The sequence below is a fragment of the Pseudophryne corroboree genome, chromosome 1 (genome assembly GCF_028390025.1).
Source record: "Pseudophryne corroboree isolate aPseCor3 chromosome 1, aPseCor3.hap2, whole genome shotgun sequence".
Taxonomy (NCBI): domain Eukaryota; kingdom Metazoa; phylum Chordata; class Amphibia; order Anura; family Myobatrachidae; genus Pseudophryne; species Pseudophryne corroboree.
The window spans coordinates 538,270,494-538,288,706 of record NC_086444.1 but is presented as its reverse complement, the minus strand read 5'-3'; the positions used below and the strand labels follow the sequence as shown (position 1 = coordinate 538,288,706).

General features: G+C 43.0%; 1 protein-coding gene across 2 annotated transcripts in view; it reads left to right on the top strand.

Moving 5' to 3' along the window:
- Nucleotides 1–18,213, top strand: part of FREM1 (FRAS1 related extracellular matrix 1) — a 326,722-nt gene that overhangs the window by 122,213 nt on the left and 186,296 nt on the right. For both annotated transcript variants that reach the window (XM_063914068.1, XM_063914069.1), the window contains exons 21-23: nt 4,546–4,687; nt 6,001–6,196; nt 8,192–8,456. In XM_063914068.1, coding sequence (XP_063770138.1) covers nt 4,546–4,687; nt 6,001–6,196; nt 8,192–8,456 — 603 coding nt within the window. The remainder of the gene's footprint in view (nt 1–4,545; nt 4,688–6,000; nt 6,197–8,191; nt 8,457–18,213) is intronic.

Here is an 18,213-nt window from a genome sequence, read left to right as displayed (position 1 = left end):
ACAAAATTGGTTGAGTTTCCCATACAATATAACAGGGTTAGAATCCTGGTCAGTAGCAACAGACTGATAATCCTTTGCTAAAACAGCAGATTGGATTCCTCTTTGGCATTAACAGATGAAAGTCCCTCATTTGGACAAGTAGGGAAAATCAAATTAGATTTGGAGACTCTTGAAAGTCAGTTGAAAATTGTCTGGCACTGGAAGTCGCAGATTCAGGCCTTTCAAATGGTCTCAAACAGGCTGATTTTGAGGTGAATTCTTGTTATACTGCTTTTAAGAAAGTGAATCGATCATTTAATATTTAATAACAGATCCTTTTATTCAATGAGAGGTTTAGCCTAATCCAGGGCTTTTCCCCTAAAGGCTTGAAGGAAATATTTTACTGCATTGGTAGGAGTGATGCTCATTAATGATCCAGACTCAATATCAGTGAGGTACTGGCAAGTCAAAGCATGAAAATGAGCTAACTCTCCCTCAAAAGTAAATGGGGACTGGAGCAACAGATAAAAGTTCTTTATTGGTACTGATGGATAAAATCGGTTTGAGCACGTGGGAACTGCAGGATAACGAGAAAGCTGTGTTCAGACTGGTGACCAACTCTGTGGCACCATGTAGCACGCTTGAACCTAAAAAGTCAGATGCCCATTCTGGGGCTGTCAGTAGAGACACCCCTTCCTTGGATGAAACATTGGATGTCTCTTCTGGAGCTGGAGACTGGGATGTCCTTTCTGGGGTCCGAACATCGTATACCTCTCTAAGGGTCGATACAGCAGACTCCCCATTGGGGTCTGTACTTCAGACTCCCCTCCTAGGGTTGGTATATGCAGAGTCAGAGACTTCTCTGGTAATGAGAGATTTGAACATTCTCTGCTGGCTCCCAAACTTAAAATTAGGTCTTCTAGTCACGGGACTCCAATCGTAGATACGAACCTCTTTTTGGGTAACCTTGGCACCCCTATCAGGAGTAATGGAGTCTGGAACAGTAATTGTTACACTGAGTGGTTTATCAGCTTGAACACTGGGACATTGAAGCTTGTCACCACTTCTAGACTTTCATAGGGAGCAGTCTTTAATTAGGCAATCCACGCTCCCAGAATAGAGACAGAGACTATTCTCTCACACTGCTGATGTACTGTTCAGAGAGCCTTGTTTATGAGTAGCTCCAAAATCTCCCTTCACTCTGCTCAAAAGGAGAGACCCCAATACTAGTGGAGTCCATAGTCTCTATTGTCTCAGTGAGTTGAGAACAAGCCTTTGTAGTGTCCAGAATACTTCCAAAAATTTCTGGTCTTCTTTAATTAACACTTGTTAGTAGGTTTTGCAACTGTTTAATCATCAGATGTAGAATCAGTCATTCAGGATTCACCGCACTGAGAGACTGAGGGGGAGGGAACAGTTGAAAGAGGAGGTGCCATCGACTTTTTCACAACATGGCCGACAAAGGCAAGAGTTAACTAGGTCTGAATTTTTTTGTGTATACTAAGAAAGCTGCTTTTGTAGCACATCCACACGAGTTGACAATCCAAGAATTCAGAATTTGCATGTCCTCATAGTTCTTCAGCTTGTCCCCAAGACCTGGAACTGGATCTGCCACTTGAGTCTGCCTACCGTGTTTCCCCGATAATAGGACCTACCCCGATAATAAGCCCTACCCTCACTTTTCATAAATTGTCCAAAATAAGCCCTACCCCGAAACTAAGCCCTATCTAAATCCCCATTTTGCCCAGTCCCCACGCTACAGTAAACTACCCAGCTCCACCCCCCGCATGAAATGGCTGCCGCCAGTATGACAGGTCCCGGGCTTCAGTACACAAACCTTTCACTGTTTTTTTTTTAAATCTTGAAAGGGGGTGATGGAGCTTCCATCACCCCCGTTGCCAGAGGAGAGAGACAGTGCTGGCTGGCTCGGCGCATTAACAGCCAGTCAGGCACTGTGGGAGCTACCCCTCCAGAGGTCTCTCCCACATGAGTGACGCTGGCGTGACCCAAAGGTCGCTCCAGCGTCATTCAGTGAGCTGAGCAACGCGGAGGGGAAAAGAGATCCAGGAGCCGCTGAGAGAAGTTGAGTGAAAGCCGGTGGTTGCAGGAATGGCTGTGGGCAGATGTCTAATGTAAAGTAATGAGGCCAGAGAAGTGGGCACAAATTATGGCTGGGCAGACAAGAGGGTACAAATTATGGCTGGGCAGACAAGTGGGCACAAATTATGTTTATTGAAATTGCTGTCAATGTTCATAAAAATAAGCCCTACCCCGAAAATAAGCCCTATGGTGGTTTTTTGACAAAAAAAAAGACTGTCTTATTATCGGGGAAACACTCTAGATGAAACCTGAACAGGGCTTTGCAAAGCAGGATCCATTTTAATCATGAACTACTCCAGTAGTGTGGCCAGTGATACTGTTAGGAAACTCCAGTACAATTACATCAGACCCCTAGAGCACTAATGAGGGTCTTCTGACTACAACAGCTGCCTGTTGTTTCCTTAGTGTATTATGCACACACTGTTACTTAGCAGTAGGGCTGCTATAATTGACAGCAGATTGCTGGATATATCTGGAGCAGTAGTATATAAGGTAAGGTAACGATATGGCAAGGGGACAGATAACTGGAAAACTAACGTAAAGCACTAGAAACATTCAGGACTTTGGCGCAAGCGTATCTCAGTGTAATAATACACAGACAGGAGATGTGGTCATTCAGAAGTCCGATGGAGTGGCTGATATCTACTCCATGTGGCACCTCTGTATGCACCATGGAGATTAGAGCTACAGACGGTGGGTGTCTCAATAGACAGCTTATCAGCTGCAGTATTATAATCATTTGAAAAAGCCGCAGCTGCTATTGCTTTCAATCAGACCCATCGTTTTTACAGTACGTAATATAAAATATATTAATTGTTTTAATAAAATTGCGCCACTCCAAAGATAACTTTGTGTATCACCATGTAGTGTGCTGTTGATCTTTTTCGATTTTCTTTCAGAGAGTGTTTTGTTGACTCATTTTTGTGCATCTTTACATATTAAGTATCAGACACATATACTATTTAGACCAAGGCCATAGGGGGCGGATAAGACTACAGCTCCAGGCCTCCACATTAAAATAGGCCCATCATCATAACCGCATGATCATAAGCACCACCAAACTGGCAACACAATCAGCCATAATACATCAGATTTAAATCTATTTTCCTCACAAGATTATGCATGTTTCTACTCTTACATATTTAGTCAGACATTGGGCTGATGGTGTAGAGTCTACACACCCACATGGTACTGACCACATCTCCTCATTTTCAGCTCACTCCCTGAAAATGAGGAGATGTAGTCCGTACCATGTACCATGTGTACAAACCCAATTACAAATTATAGAATGTGCAGCTGACGTTATCAAACTACCGCTGCTGTAGCGCTGCTCTCCCCCTCCCCCCCCCCTTATCTCTCTGCCTCTCCCCGTCCCTCCTCTCCCCGTACCCGCATCACAGCCGCTGCTCACGGCAGCGTCCACCCGGCTCCAGCAAGCAAGGTCTCGCTTGCTGGAGCCGGGTGGACGCTGCTGTGAGCGGCGGCTGTGACATCCTCCGGCGCTGCTCTCCATCTGCCCGCGGCTCTCCCGGTCTCAGGTCAGTCATCTCACTTCGACTTTTTTTATAGTCGAATTGAGATGGTCGAAAAGGGGGCCATAACCCTATCGGTTTTGGCCCCGTTTTCGACACAAGCACGCGGATCGGCAGCTATTCCGCCGATTCACATGCTTTTCAACAAATCAAATTTGTCGCTTTGTTGAATAATTTGGGGTTAGATTGAATAGGTCGGAACCCCTTCCGACCTAAAAAAGTCGAAGACTTCCGTCTTTTTGACAGACTGCAGTTTCGGCTTCACTTGAATATACCCCTATAACTTTTGAACAATGATTTTTTTTTTCAAACAGAAAATTAGCTTTGTCGCATTCAATTATAAGAGCAGTACAAGACACATGGTAAATGTGCAAAAAATTACTTTATTCCACAAAAAGCAATCCAATGCCTGGTACACACCTGTAGATAAATTCTGCAGATCCAGTTACACTAACATTTTACTTACATGTTTCCCATAGTGTTCTTTGTATAGAAATCTTTGCATATACAGTTAAAGTATGTAATAATCAACATACAAGTTTGGCTTGTCAGGGTTTTTAATTTTATTTTAATTAGTCATAGGGGAACACATCAGAATCGTTATAAAAAGAGACACTTTTTATGTACATTCAAAGACAAGCATGTATTTATCCCTATGCTGGAATATGTATGTTGTCTAAACGGCAGCAGTTTAAAACAAGTTAAGGTAACAATCCTACAAGGTATATTCATTTTCTCATGGTTTCTTTATGTGCCACATTTCATTAATCCGATGAGAGCAAACCTACATTTTTCTGTGTAGGGAACAATAAGCCTTATGTTTGCAGTGTTGTACCAGTTTACTTTGGCCTGCCAGTATATTTTTAAAAGTAATTTTCTTGCTGGATCTCAACTGAACTATTTGAAATTATATTTAAAATATTTTCTATTAAAGGCACTGTGATATAGAGCTGAGCGTGGGTGAACATTATATAATTTCAAGCGCTGTACTGTCAGCTGAAGATGAGGATACTCCCAGAGAAGAAATTTATTATATAATTGATAGTGCTCCAAGACAAGGAGAACTTCAGATAAAGGTTTGAGCTAATTCACTTACATTTAATAGTAAAAGTAAAAAACAAGTTTCCACCCACTAACTGACCAAGAGTATCGTACTGTTTATACCAAGTATTCTGGATATCTGTATGAGCACTGTGTATCACGTATCATGTATTCAGGAAGCTCCCAACAGCAGATCTGTCTTTATTTCTTTTCATTTAAGACACGGCTAAATGTAATAGCTTCCAAGTTCTAGAGGTGTTGGAATTTTGTGCGAGTCTGTTTTTTTAAAGCAGCAATCATTTACAATTCAAAACCCGTTCATTTACAAAATCAGGTTGGTTTTGCCTTGTAAATGATTGCTGCTTTTAGAAAAACAGGCAGACTCGCCCAAAATTCCAGCACCTCTAGAACGTGGAGGCTATTACTTTTAACCGATGGTCTCCCCTGCTCTCTCACCCCGCTGTTCACTGCCATAGGCATACAGTTGGGCAGCAGAAGCAGAGGAACTGTTTCCCACCTTGAAGTCTTCCCATTTCCTTCCCCCTGTGAATGAATCCAATAGGAAAATAATATTACTCATTTCACTTATTTGAATTATCACAATCCATTTCTCCCATAAAAACTGTCTCTGTGCAGGGCCGTCTTAACAGCATTGTAGGCCCGGGGGAAAAGCAATGTACTGGGGCCCCTACCCACCCATTAACAAGAACATTTTTAAAATCCTATATAATAAAAGGTTAGTGTTGCTCCTCACCTCTATGGGGGAAATGCAGGTGTTTTGAATGCCAAATGCCACTAGATGGTGCCCAATGGAACAATTCAAGTGTTGCTCCGTTCAAGTGCGCACAACTGCCGGCGCTGACATTACAGCTATGTTGTTCCATCATTTTGATGGGCTGGTAACAAGTGAAATGATAAATTACCCCTCCTGTGGTCCCACGGTGTCTCTCCACATGCTTCCATACAGTGAATGACTTTCAGCACTCTGATTGGTGGATAGCTCCATCCATCCATCAAACAGCATGCTGACAGACTGTGTGTAATTCACATCCATCAATCAACCAGAGCGGCTGGGCAGCATTCTCTACCTGCCTCCCAAGAAGCTTTGCAGGTGCCAACACGGGTATTTTTTCATTTAGAACTAGTAAAGAGTATATTTAAAACTATTTCTAATATATTAACCATTTCAAGAGTGTCCCTTTCGTCTTTTTTCATTACATTGTTGTTTTTGCCTGATGTTTTTATAAAATATAATTTTATGCTTCTCTCTTCCTGTCAGTATTACTTTACTTGCAGCTATTACTAAATAGTACTGTCACTGCCATTGTAATAATGTGATTTATTGAAGGAACATGAAAAGTGGGTGAGCTTACAGTCTGGAATGAAATGCACTCAAATGGATATTGATATGAACCTCATAAGATATGTTCACAAAGGAACAATTGGTTCAGAAACTCAAGATAGCTTTACTTTCCACTTGTGGGATAGCAAGAACCGATCACCTGAGCTGCAGTTCCATGTTGCAATCAAAGTTATGGAGAAAGGTAATTAGAGTAATGTGTATAAATATTTGGACAAGTCTGAAAACCTAAAATTTGATTGATAGTAAACTTAGCCAACATACAGTAGTTAATATGGGTAAATATATTTAAATTTTTCATGAGTGCAGGAGTGTGCCTATAGTTAGGCATGTTGGAACAGCTCTGGATTTGGTTGGAAGAGCGTAGATTTATGAACTCATTTAAAAGAGGTACTATGGAGACTATTTAAAAAGCATTGAAATTATATTTTATTTATCAGTTACTTATATAGCACAGAACTTTGCAGAAAATATTTGTCCATTGACATCAGTCCCTCCCCAGTGGAGCAAATCCATATCCCTACCACATGTACGTACACACACACACACACACACACACACACACACACACACACACACACACACACACACACACACACACACACACACACACACACACACACACACACACACACACACACACACACGTTTATTTTTGTCAGGTGCTAATTAACTTATCAGTATATTTTTGGAGTGTGGGAGGAAACCTGAGTACCCGGAGGAAACCCACACATGCATGGGGAGAATATACAAACTCCACACAGTTAGGGCTGGTGTGGGAATCAAACCCAAGACCCCAGTGCTGTGAGGCAGTAATGATAACCATTACAAGAACCCTGCTGCCCATACTTTGCTTAATTTTAAAAGTACTTTGTGTACCATATTTACTGTTTATTGTTTTTACCCATATATTACACACTAAGGTAAACCTTCAGAGTTAATTTGTACATTTGTACATCAGCTATTTAAAAGCAAAGGTGTCATTTATTTTCAGGAAAAATGTAGCTTGGTAAGACCAAACATTGTATTTCAATGTGCAAATTTCCTCTGGCGAAGTGCTGTCATTACATTTAGTAGGGCACAATTCCTAGGGCATATTTTCTGTATGAACACTGTAAGTTTGGGCATTAGGGTGCAAAATATGACACAATGTAAATACATGTATGTTTGCATGCAGGGTAAATACTGTCTGCGTTTGCATGTAGCCCATAAATAGTGGACAGTTTTATTTTTAAACTGCAATTTAGATCTGAGTTTGTACACACCCCTCGCATATCTAAATCTCTCTGCACATGTTACATTTGCCCCACCTGCAGTGCAGCATGGTGTTGTTGCATTGCTCTCAACTCTAAAACCGCCCGTAAGTAACATATGTGGTCCAACATTACTGTATTTCATCATATATGACTAAATGTATTTATCAAGGATGAGTTCCAACCTGTGTACAAAATTGATGAGCATTTTATAAATTTATATCAAGTACATGTACAATGATTCTAATGATTCTTAAATAGATTGGAAAGTGGTTGTTCCCATTTTCGAGCTTTACTGAGTAAGCCACTAATTGTTCTGGTGAAGTAGTCTCCTATCTTCTTGGGTCGATCTCTTAATTATTAAATCGTAAATATTTGTCTTTATAGTCTGCATCACAATGATGTGATTATCCATGTCAGTTTGTTTAGAAGACAAAAGGTAAAAGACACGAGGGGTATCTTTGCAGTAGAATAGTTACCTGCCTCCCAACAAATGGATAAAGAGGGATACTGTCAGCTTGTTCACAAGGTGTATTGGATCTCTCCTTTAATAAATAATTGGTGTGTACAAATCCTCAATATCCTTATAGAGCGCAATGTGGCTTATGTGTCTCCCCTATGTGCACTTATCAACATTGGAACTGAGGGGAATAAAAGACAACCATATAGACAATGCCAAACAGTTATGCATATGTACAAAACTAATCTTCACTTCTGTGTCACTGTGTTAATCGTCCCTCATCACACACTGTGTTCTGCCCTCTGATCTATGACATATGATGATTCACAAAACAAGTGTCAGTCATCATCTTTATTTCATCATTTTTATTCTCTATAATCTAATTGCACATGTTGGCATGTCATTTATTGTATATACCTCTATGACATTCTCAGTGATAATCTTTTTTTTTTTTTTTTGCCATTAGGAGACATTGCAATATTTGTGAAAACACTTCATGTGTCAAGGGGAGACAGGGTCATCTTAAGTACTAATGTCCTTCTGGCTTCTGATGGCACTGATAAACCAGAAGATCTGCTCTATTTGCTCTCCTCACCGCCTCAGTACGGGCAGATTGAATATGTTAACCATCCTGGAATTCCCATAACAAGCTTCAGTCAGATGGATGTGGCTGCTCAGACTGTCTGCTATGTCCACAATGGCAAAGCTGCAGCTGCTGCTGATATGTTCAAGTAGGTGTCTGGATGGCAAGCCTCTCCTGTCTGTCTTTTCTTTCACAGCTAACAGATGATTTATTGACCTAATCTCTCCAGTGCCAGGAGACCACTTGGTAGCCTGGCATTTCTTGGCACCACAAAAGCACATGAAGTGTTTTTGAATCTATATTTATTTTAGAGCTTTATGTCACGTCCTAAATCATCATCTTACAGTTTGATGCTTCATAAGGTTTGGTTTAATATTAATTTATTTATATTACATATATGGATTTTTGGCACAACGGTCAAATAACACAATAGGTAATAATCACTGCACTATAGGAAGCCCTATGTCTCAGTTTTGTCTGCCATATTTTTTTTTATTATTAATCATATTATTACATTTGAATTATATGCATTAGAGATGGGAATAAATACATATAAAATATTGTTGATATATATGTCCATACAGAATGTAAGCACTCAGAAAAAGGGTCCTCTGCCCTCAAGTGCTTTGGCTTTTCATACTTAGACTATCTTCTACTCCATATTCCTTACAATGGCACCTAACCCTTGGTTACAATGGCACCTAACCCTTGATTACTATGACACCTAACCCTCGCTTACAATGGCACCTAACCCTCGGTTACAGTGGCACCTAACCCTTGGATACAATGGCACCTAACTCTTGGTTACAATGACACCTAACCCTTGGTTACAATGGCACCTAACACTCAAGTCTGCTGATGCAACACCATATAATACCATGTACTTTTCCTACATTGTCTTGTACTGTAAGTCGCTGTTGTTCTTGTTTGGCTCGTTTGTTTATGTACTTTGGGGGTCATTCCGAGTTGTTCGCTCGCTAGCAGATTTTAGCAGCATTGCACACGCCAGGCCGCCGCCCTCTGGGAGTGTATCTTAGCTTAGCAGAATAGCGAACGAAAGATTAGCAGAATTGCGGATAGAAAATTCTTAGCAGTTTCTGAGTAGCTCGCGACTTACTCCTACACTGCGATCAGCTCAGCCCGTTTCGTTCCTGGTTTGACGTCACAAACACCCTTTGCGTTCGGCCAGCCACTCCCCCGTTTCTCCAGATACTCCCGCGTTTTATCCTGGCACGCCTGCGTTTTTCCGCACACTCCCAGAAAACGGTTAGTTTCCGCCCAGAAACACCCACTTCCTGTCAATCACACTCCGATCACTTCAACGATGAAAATTCTTCGTTCGGACGTGAGTAAATCTACTAAGTTTTGTGCTAAAATACTTAGCGCATGCGCACTGCGTACCATGTGCATTTTCACCTTAATCGCTCCGTTACAAAAATCGGCAACGAGCGAGCAACTCGGAATGACCCCCTTTGTTAGGTGCTGCGGAACCCTTGTGGCGCCATATAAATAAAGGATAATGATAATAATAATAATAGAAATAGACAGATCTCTTTCATTAATAGTTTTCAAAATATAGTACAAGAATCATCTTCGATTGTTCGGAACAATCATGAATGTGACTCAATCATAGTAATTTTTACCTTCCAGCTTAAATAAAAAGAAACAAGAAAAAGTTTATAAAAAAAATGAATAAAATAAAGAAATAAAAAAAGATGAGGATGAATGCTACATAAATCTTGATTGCCTGAAGCTACAGCAATTTCTTTCATTCTGTAGTCTCTAAAGACCTTGCACTTCCCAAAGACCAGACCACAGAGCCCACCTTACCAGCTGGGAAACTCAAACATATTTAGGACAATTTCATGTTAATGATTTTTAGTTAGCATATAAATATCAATGCAGTTAGGATGCAGGATCTGTATTTTTCACTGGTCGGCTCTATAAAACCACTGCTCCTTGTTAATCCCAGTAATTTGCAATTTACAGCGTCAGTATTTAATTTTATTTTTCATTCTGTCTAATAATAAAAGAATGGCACATTTATTATGCTATAAAATAGCAGAGGAACATTGAGCTTTGAGGTCCCATGTTAATAGTCCTTTAAGAATTAATAACCAAAAATTGGACACATAAAGCATGAATGCTAATGAGTGTTTTCAGTAGCCCCTGCATCTGGTCGTTGCATGACCGCACCTGGTGTTACAGTGTTATCTCACAGGAGATTGTCACTGGTCCAATTCAGAGATATAAAGCCAGTATGGACAGGCTGGTTTAAAATGAAAATATAATTAGGATGCCTAAAACAAAGACTTGTTAATTTTTGAAACTCTTTTAATTAACATTTCTTGCTGTTAAAAATCTGGCAGAAACCCCTATGTCTGTTAACCTGGTGTTCTTCCCTTGGCTGTTTTCGGTAGCAGGCCAGAACAGCCGGGGCAACATCAATTTATGCGTGTCTGAGTACAGATTTTATGTTCCACTATTGCACTTTCTGTGAGTCGGAAATATTGCTATGTATTGTCTGATGCTTCTGGGCTGGAAGAAGAATGTGGCACTTCTTGTTTGGGCAGATGACACCGAGTGATTAGCAACCCCTGACATCAGGTGTCGGCAGCGGTATGCCAAGTACAGACGCAAATGTCCTCCATTTTGACACGCTGGCTTGATTCTGCATAGAATTGGAACTATTTACTGCTCCTGTGCTTTTTTTTTCTCCTCTTTATCTTTTCAAATTCCATGACAGATGGCAGCCTCTGTAGCCAGATCTATCACCATGGAGCTGCAGGCAGCACAGAGGATCTGTAATGTTCCATTGAAGATGTGGACCCTGCTGAGTACCAAAGACTTTCACTCTGAGATATTAACTGTTTCAGCAAAGGCAGTTATTTCTGGGAGTTGTGTTGTAGTTCTATCAATGAATTTAGTTGTATTGGATATGGAATACTGCACTGAAAAAAATGTCATCTCTTGTCCTTGTTTTACTATTAGCCTCAAATTATTTGCCAGCGGACAAAATCTCAATTTACAATTCAGATCAGTTTATTTTAACATTGAGGGTAAAAACAGATCTATTGGATTATTTTTGTCTCAGGGCTCTGAAAATGAACACGCCTCATCACCTCATATAGCGATAACTGGGAATATTTGTTTGGCACCTTGGCAAATACCTTGCCAGTGGGGAGGTTGAGCAATATGCGCATGTGCAGGCACAGACTAAAATGGCTAAGGACATCTCAAGACAGCTCTCAAGGCTGGTTTTTTTTTTTGTTGAGCTTAATAAATTGGAAAAGATTGCTGCACCAATTATGAATGAGGTCTTCAGTATCCTGACTTACTTAGCGGAACACAGGAAGTATCAGAATAGGGAATATAGATTGTAAGCTCCACTAGGGCAGGAACTGATTCGAATGGGCAAATATATACTTTGCAACATTTTGGAGATAAAGACCAAGACCCCTTGCCCAAAATGGTGCACGGCCTTGTGGGAAAGGGTGTGATCTCATGGCGCTGCGGAATATGTGTGCACTATACAAATAACTGATAGTAAAAACAATATATAAATTGTTAATGTTGTGGAATAATTCTATATTTTAATTAGGGGCACACTGCATGGACAAATTAAAACTGTAAGCCATTGGATGGTTTCACTGCTAAAAAAAGAAGAAAACATCAACTCTTAGTTATATTACTATTTAGTACTTAGAAGTGACTGGGAAAGCCTGCCCTTGGCCTTGGATGGCTTTCATTGGATGACTTACAAGATTAGAAACCTTCTACACATATTTTATCATGCCTGATCATCCACATCTTTTACGATTCTCTAAGGTCTAATTTAGAATTTTCAGCTAAATGCCAAAGCCCAGATAGGGAGCGCGTGCATGCTGGATGTAATTTCCACTCCAAAAAACTGCATGTAAAAATAGCAGTGAAGAAAGCACCTATCAGCTTTAGAGATGAATTCATAATCCGATCAGTCAGAAGCAGTTAAGTAGTTCTGGCGACCAACATTGTCACCAGAATGTATGGGCAGCACGGACGGTGTAATGGTTAGCATTTCTGCCTCACAGCAATGAGGTCTTGGGTTCGATTCCAACTATGGCCCTAACTGTGTGGAGTTTGTATATTCTCCCCGTGATTGCGTGGGTTTCCTCCGGGTGCTCCGGTTTCCTCCCACAATCCCCAAAAAATACAGGTTAATTGGCTACCAACTAATTTAACCCTAATGTGAATGTGTGTGCGTGTATATGTGGTAGGGAATATAGACTGTAAGCTCCACTGGGGCAGGGACTGATGTGAATAGCTAAATATTCTCTGTAAAGCGCTGCGGAATATGTGTGCGCTATATCAATAACTGGTTATAAATAAATGTGTGCTTACCCTGAGACATCCACAAATGGTGCAGCTTGGCCAAGGCTATGTGCATGTCTCTGCATAAGGCGCCCATCATTTTATTGTGATAAACTTAAACACTTACTTTAAGCTAGTTTAACACTAAAATAACGACACAGACACCGATAGCTGGAGTTAAAGGTCAGATGTTATTTATTGATAGCTGACCTGATTGTTAAACTAGAATTTTATAAAAGCGGGTGCCCCACAATGACCACTTATGCCTAGCTGACTGCTGGCTGGTAGCGACTTCCCGACAATCTGGCTGTCAAAAGCCAACAAAATAACGACCAAAAAGAAAAAAGAACAAACGTCAGGGAGGGTGGAAGGGCATTCCAAAATGGCAAGAGGAAGTCTTAGGCACATGACTGGGATTATATACTAGCCTAAGCCTACACCTACAATCCTTGACTGACAAGCAACTAGACCTATGAGGAAATAAATGGCAAGAGGAAGTCTGAGGCACATGACTGGGATTATATACTAGCCTAAACCTACACTTTCAATCCTTGGCTGACAAGCAACCAGACCTATGAGGAAAATACCAGGACCCTTGCAAAACTACCTAGCAACTGCTTAGTCATGAACAATCCAATCACAAAAAATGGGGCTCTTATATGGCCTCGTGCTTAGTCAGCCCTCAGCTAATCTAAGGCGCCCATAATTTTATTGTGATAAACTTAAACACTTACTTTAAGATAGCTTAACACTAAAATAACGACACAGACACCGATAGCTGGAGTTAAAGGTCAGACAGTATTTATAGATAGCTGACCTGATTGTTAAACTAGAATTTTATAATGGATGATTTTATGTTGGAGGACGGCAAAGGAAAAGTTGCTACCAGATGCCAGCTCCAGTCACTTAAATTATACCAACAAAAAACTGAGGAGGGGACTAATCACCAAACTGCCTCCTACATGCATAACCCGCATTGTGCAGGACTCACCACTCTTCTCTCTGGCAAAACCTGATGTTCCCGCAGGGGAACGCCTAATTGTCCACCCGCAGGGTAAGGACACACTCGATGTCTTTCTAAAAGAGGGTGCCCCACAATGACCACTTGTGCCTAGCTGACTGCTGGCTGGTAGGGACTTCCCGCCACAACAAGGTTTAACTAAACCACCACCGCCATCCAAAACAACAGCAATAAATGAAAAAAACTACCATGCTAATGGAAAGGACCAAAAATGCTCTCCAAGAAAACGCTAACACCTGCAGGGGATAGATGGACACCATCAGCCTTGTAGAACTGCCTATTGTGTAAAACCAACAAAGGATGCTTAACAACCACCCCACCCAAAGCCGTGACAAACAAAGAAACAGCCGATTTAACCTTCTTGTGCGCCTTCTCAATGGCAGAGAAATGCACAGCTCCTCTCCAATGAAAACGGGGCACTATCTTGGACCAAATAAAATGGACCCCAGGCCAATGACAACGCAAAGCCACCAAATCCGCCTTAACAGACAATATGAGGTCGATGCCTTTCACGCGACCCATATCATTACCGCCCAAGTGGATAACAATCCAGTCAGGGCGACCCCACCCACGCTCATGTTTAAAAAGAAGCCACAACAAATCGCCCCACCTCAAACCTCGGACACCTAACCAACGGACGACCCTGCGCCGAAAAACCTCATCCGACCTACCTGCCATGGGATGCCTTGCCGCCCAAAAAATATAAGAATGGCCAGTTAGCCACACTTGTTCCAAAAGATCGTCTACAGCTGCAAAAGAAAAAACCCTAACATCAGCAAACAGGAACAAACATGAGAACATTTTATAACAGAACTAATAGAAAAAACCCAAGTTAAGACGAAAACTCAAAAAAAAAAAACGTGGACCTGATATATGCCAATTGTAATTAGGCCCCTTTGGAGGAAAATTAAAAACTTTGCTTCACACCCTCGATTTCTGAATGCTATCCGTTCAAATGCTGACAAGTAAACAGAGTTTTTGGGTTAGCGCAACAGGCACAACTAAACCTTATCCAAACGTATGTAAGACTTATAAGAAGCAGACTTCCAATGGCCCAGCTCCTGAATTGCTGCCGTTGAGGAGCCTGCCGCTGCCGCATAGGTAGCAGCCCCAATCCGAAAGGAATGGGTACCAAAATCTGCACCCGCAAACCCAAAGCCACCAAACATTGTCAAAACAAACTGGAACTTGGTGAGAGGACCAGTGAGGGCATGCAGCAGAATTTGATCCCCCCCCCCCCCCGAGGCCGCAACTGGACATACTCCCGCGCCATGCGCAACGGGCAAACATCCACATTCACCTGTGCCCTAAGGGACACCCAGCAACCCCGGCCAGCCTGATCCGTCTTAGAACATGCAATCTTGCAGAGCAACAGGTCATCCTGCAACCGAAACATCCAAACAAGCAGGCCAGAGTCCCTAGATGACTTACTACTCACCACCAGCTCACTGACCTTAAAAGCCCCAAAGAAAGCCAGCGCAAAAGCTAACCTAAAGAGAGCAACCTCAAAACTGGACTCAGCCACGCGAGGCAGCACACCCAGCAATTCTGTCAATAACTGCAAAGCAATAGGCCTGCGAGAATCCGCAGGCGCAGGACATTCCTTAGCCCAACCCTTAGGGGCCTTGGAAAGGACGAAAGACCTGGTGGGGTCTGCCAGCCCGCGCACTCTAGAATGGAAGGAAATGCCTGCAAGGGCAGAAGTCATGGCCGCCTTAGACCTACCCTCCTTATAACGTTGCCATACAAAAGCCATCAAACAGTCTATAGAGGACTTACCTGCTGTACCATACCTACTCGTAAAAATTCCATCCAATCACGCCAGGCCGCATCATATGCCCTAAGCGTGGAATGAGCTAAAGCATTCCTGGCCAAAGCAGCTAACCCGTCTCGATAATCTGCCAGATATAAGGCAGGCACGGTAAACCCTCAGCCGCCGCCCCCGGCACCAACTCACGAAACTTAACAAATTGAAAACGAGACAAAGCATCCGCTATCCGGTTGTCGATGCCGGGGACGTGGTGAGCCTTGAAATTGATATTGTGCCATAAGCATTTGAGATTCAAATGCCGCAAAAGGCAGAAGGCTTGTTGGGAGGAGGAATGCTGATTGTTAATAGCGTGAACCACTCCCATGTTGTCGCAGCGGAACGAAATGTTCCAATTTGAAAACTTGGATGTCACAACTGAGGGCCTGAGCTGACGGGAGGCAGCCTCAGTTGTAGGGGCTGAGATGTACCGGAACCTGGGAGGTTGTATCAGACCCCTGGACATGTAAGTAACATGAATAATAACTGCCCGAAGGCGTGACCACGACAACTTGGATAAAAGTCAATGATGTTTATTATGACAACTCCGCAACACAGCAGCAGTAAAAGAAAACGTAAAAGTCAGCAAAGAATAAATACAGTTCCTGGGTACTACAGGATGGCAGGAGCCACAGGGCACTGGTAGTGTGAGATAGTTCTTATAATCTTCTAGATGGAAAGTCCTTACCAGGCCCGACTGTAGCAATGGAGATAACCCAGGATTGTGCCAGCTGGTGTTCCAGGAAAAGCTGGGTTGCTGAAGATAAAACGGCTGCTGTGGATACTGGCTGGAACCAGACTGTTGTTAGCACGGAGTGGATACTGGCTGGAACCAGTTAAATAATAAATGAACTTGGGAGCGATGAAATATGAACTGAAATGTAGAACTTGAGAGCGGAGAAATAATAATACCGGTGGAGAGTGGTAAAGTGTAGAAAAGGACACCGGCCCTTTAAGAGAAGCTGTACTCTGCTGGAAGCTGAGCTGGAAGCAGGTAATGTTGTAGCTGGAAACAGATGAATCCACAATGGATTGGAGAGTCAGGCTACACCGCAGGTGGAATGCTGGTGCGGGTCTCTATGGTGGAAGTCTTGAGACAGGAGCTGGAACCTGGAAGACAATCACAGGAGAGAGACAAACAGGAACTAGGTTTGACAACCAAAGCGCTGACGCCTTCCTTGCTCAGGCACAGTGTATTTATACCTGCAGCAAGGAAGGGATTGGCTAGGCAATTATGCAGATTATCAATACTGAGAACAGATTGGTGGAAATGATCAGCTGACAGAATCCAAGATGGCTGCGCCCATGCAGACACTTGGAGGGAAGTTTGGTTTGTAATCCATGTGGTAATGAAAACAGTAATGGCGGCGCCGGCCACCGGAGACAGGAGGCGCCAGGCTGACAGATGCACATCCAGCCACGCGGACACAGCGGAGGCCGCGGCTGACGTAATCGCCACTCAGACACTCTGCATGCAGAAGCTCAGGGACGGCGGCGGAGGCCGCGGGAGACGCCATGCCAGGTGTAATATGGCGTTTACTGTGACAGCGTCCCAGAGTGACAGGAGAGGATACAGGAATGTACACATCAGGATAACAGATGGGATCCGGTCCTGGAGCGCTGAGCCAGCCTTAGGAGGCATCTGATGGGTAAGAAATGGCGTCCAGATACCCGGATCGTGACATTGGAAGCCCACAATTCCAAAGCCACAATGATAGGAAACAATTTAAATAACAGGAGATTCCTATTAAAACAACGGGAGACCCAAGAGGGAGGCCAAGGAGCAGCACACCATTCACCGGCAAAAAAGGCACCAAAACCGAAACTGCCCGAAGCATCAGTGAACAGCTGGAGGCAGATGTTGGAACAACGCAGAGAAGGCCACAAAACCTCCCGGTTAAAAGAAACCAGGAACGAAGACCAAACCCGCAAATCATCCCTGATCTCCCGGGAGAGGTAAATGGTGTGATGCTGCCTGACCGTCCCCGTCGTGGCCCATTCAAGTTTTCGGCAGAAAACCCTCCCCATGGGGAAGATCCTGCATGCAAAATTGAAGGAGCCCAGCGAAGACTGAACCTGTTTAAGCTGAACCTTGCACTTGCTCACGCATTCGTCAATCAGCCCCAGAAGCGACTGCACCTTGTCAGTGGGGAGGCGATAGCAACCAGCTACCGTGTCTATTTCAATCCCCAAATAATTAAGGCAACTCGTCGGGCCCTCGCATTTATCTGGGGCAACGGGAACCCCCAGGACCTTTAACAGAGACCTGGCGGAAGACAATATGTCGCCACAAACCAAACTGTACCTCGGGCCCATAAAGAGAAAATCATGCAGGTAGTGGGCAACTCCGGGCTGGCAGGAGGCAGCCTGGATGCACCAATGCAAGAAAGTGCTGAATCTCTCAAAATAGGCACAAGAGACAGAACAGCCCATGGGCAGGCACCTGTCAACGTAGAAATCTGTACCCAATCTAAAACCCAGGAACCTGAGGGAATCCGAGTGTAAGGAAAACAGACGAAAAGCGGACTCAACGTCCAGCTTAGCTAACAGGGCACCCAGACCGCATTCACGAACCAAACGCAGAGCTTCATCAAAAGATTGATAACACATTTTGCAAATCGGTTCAGGAATGGCATCATTCACGGAACCCCCCATGTGGATGAGACAAATGCTGGATAAGGCGGAACTTGCCCGGAGTCATCTTGGGCACCACCCAGACAGGGGAGA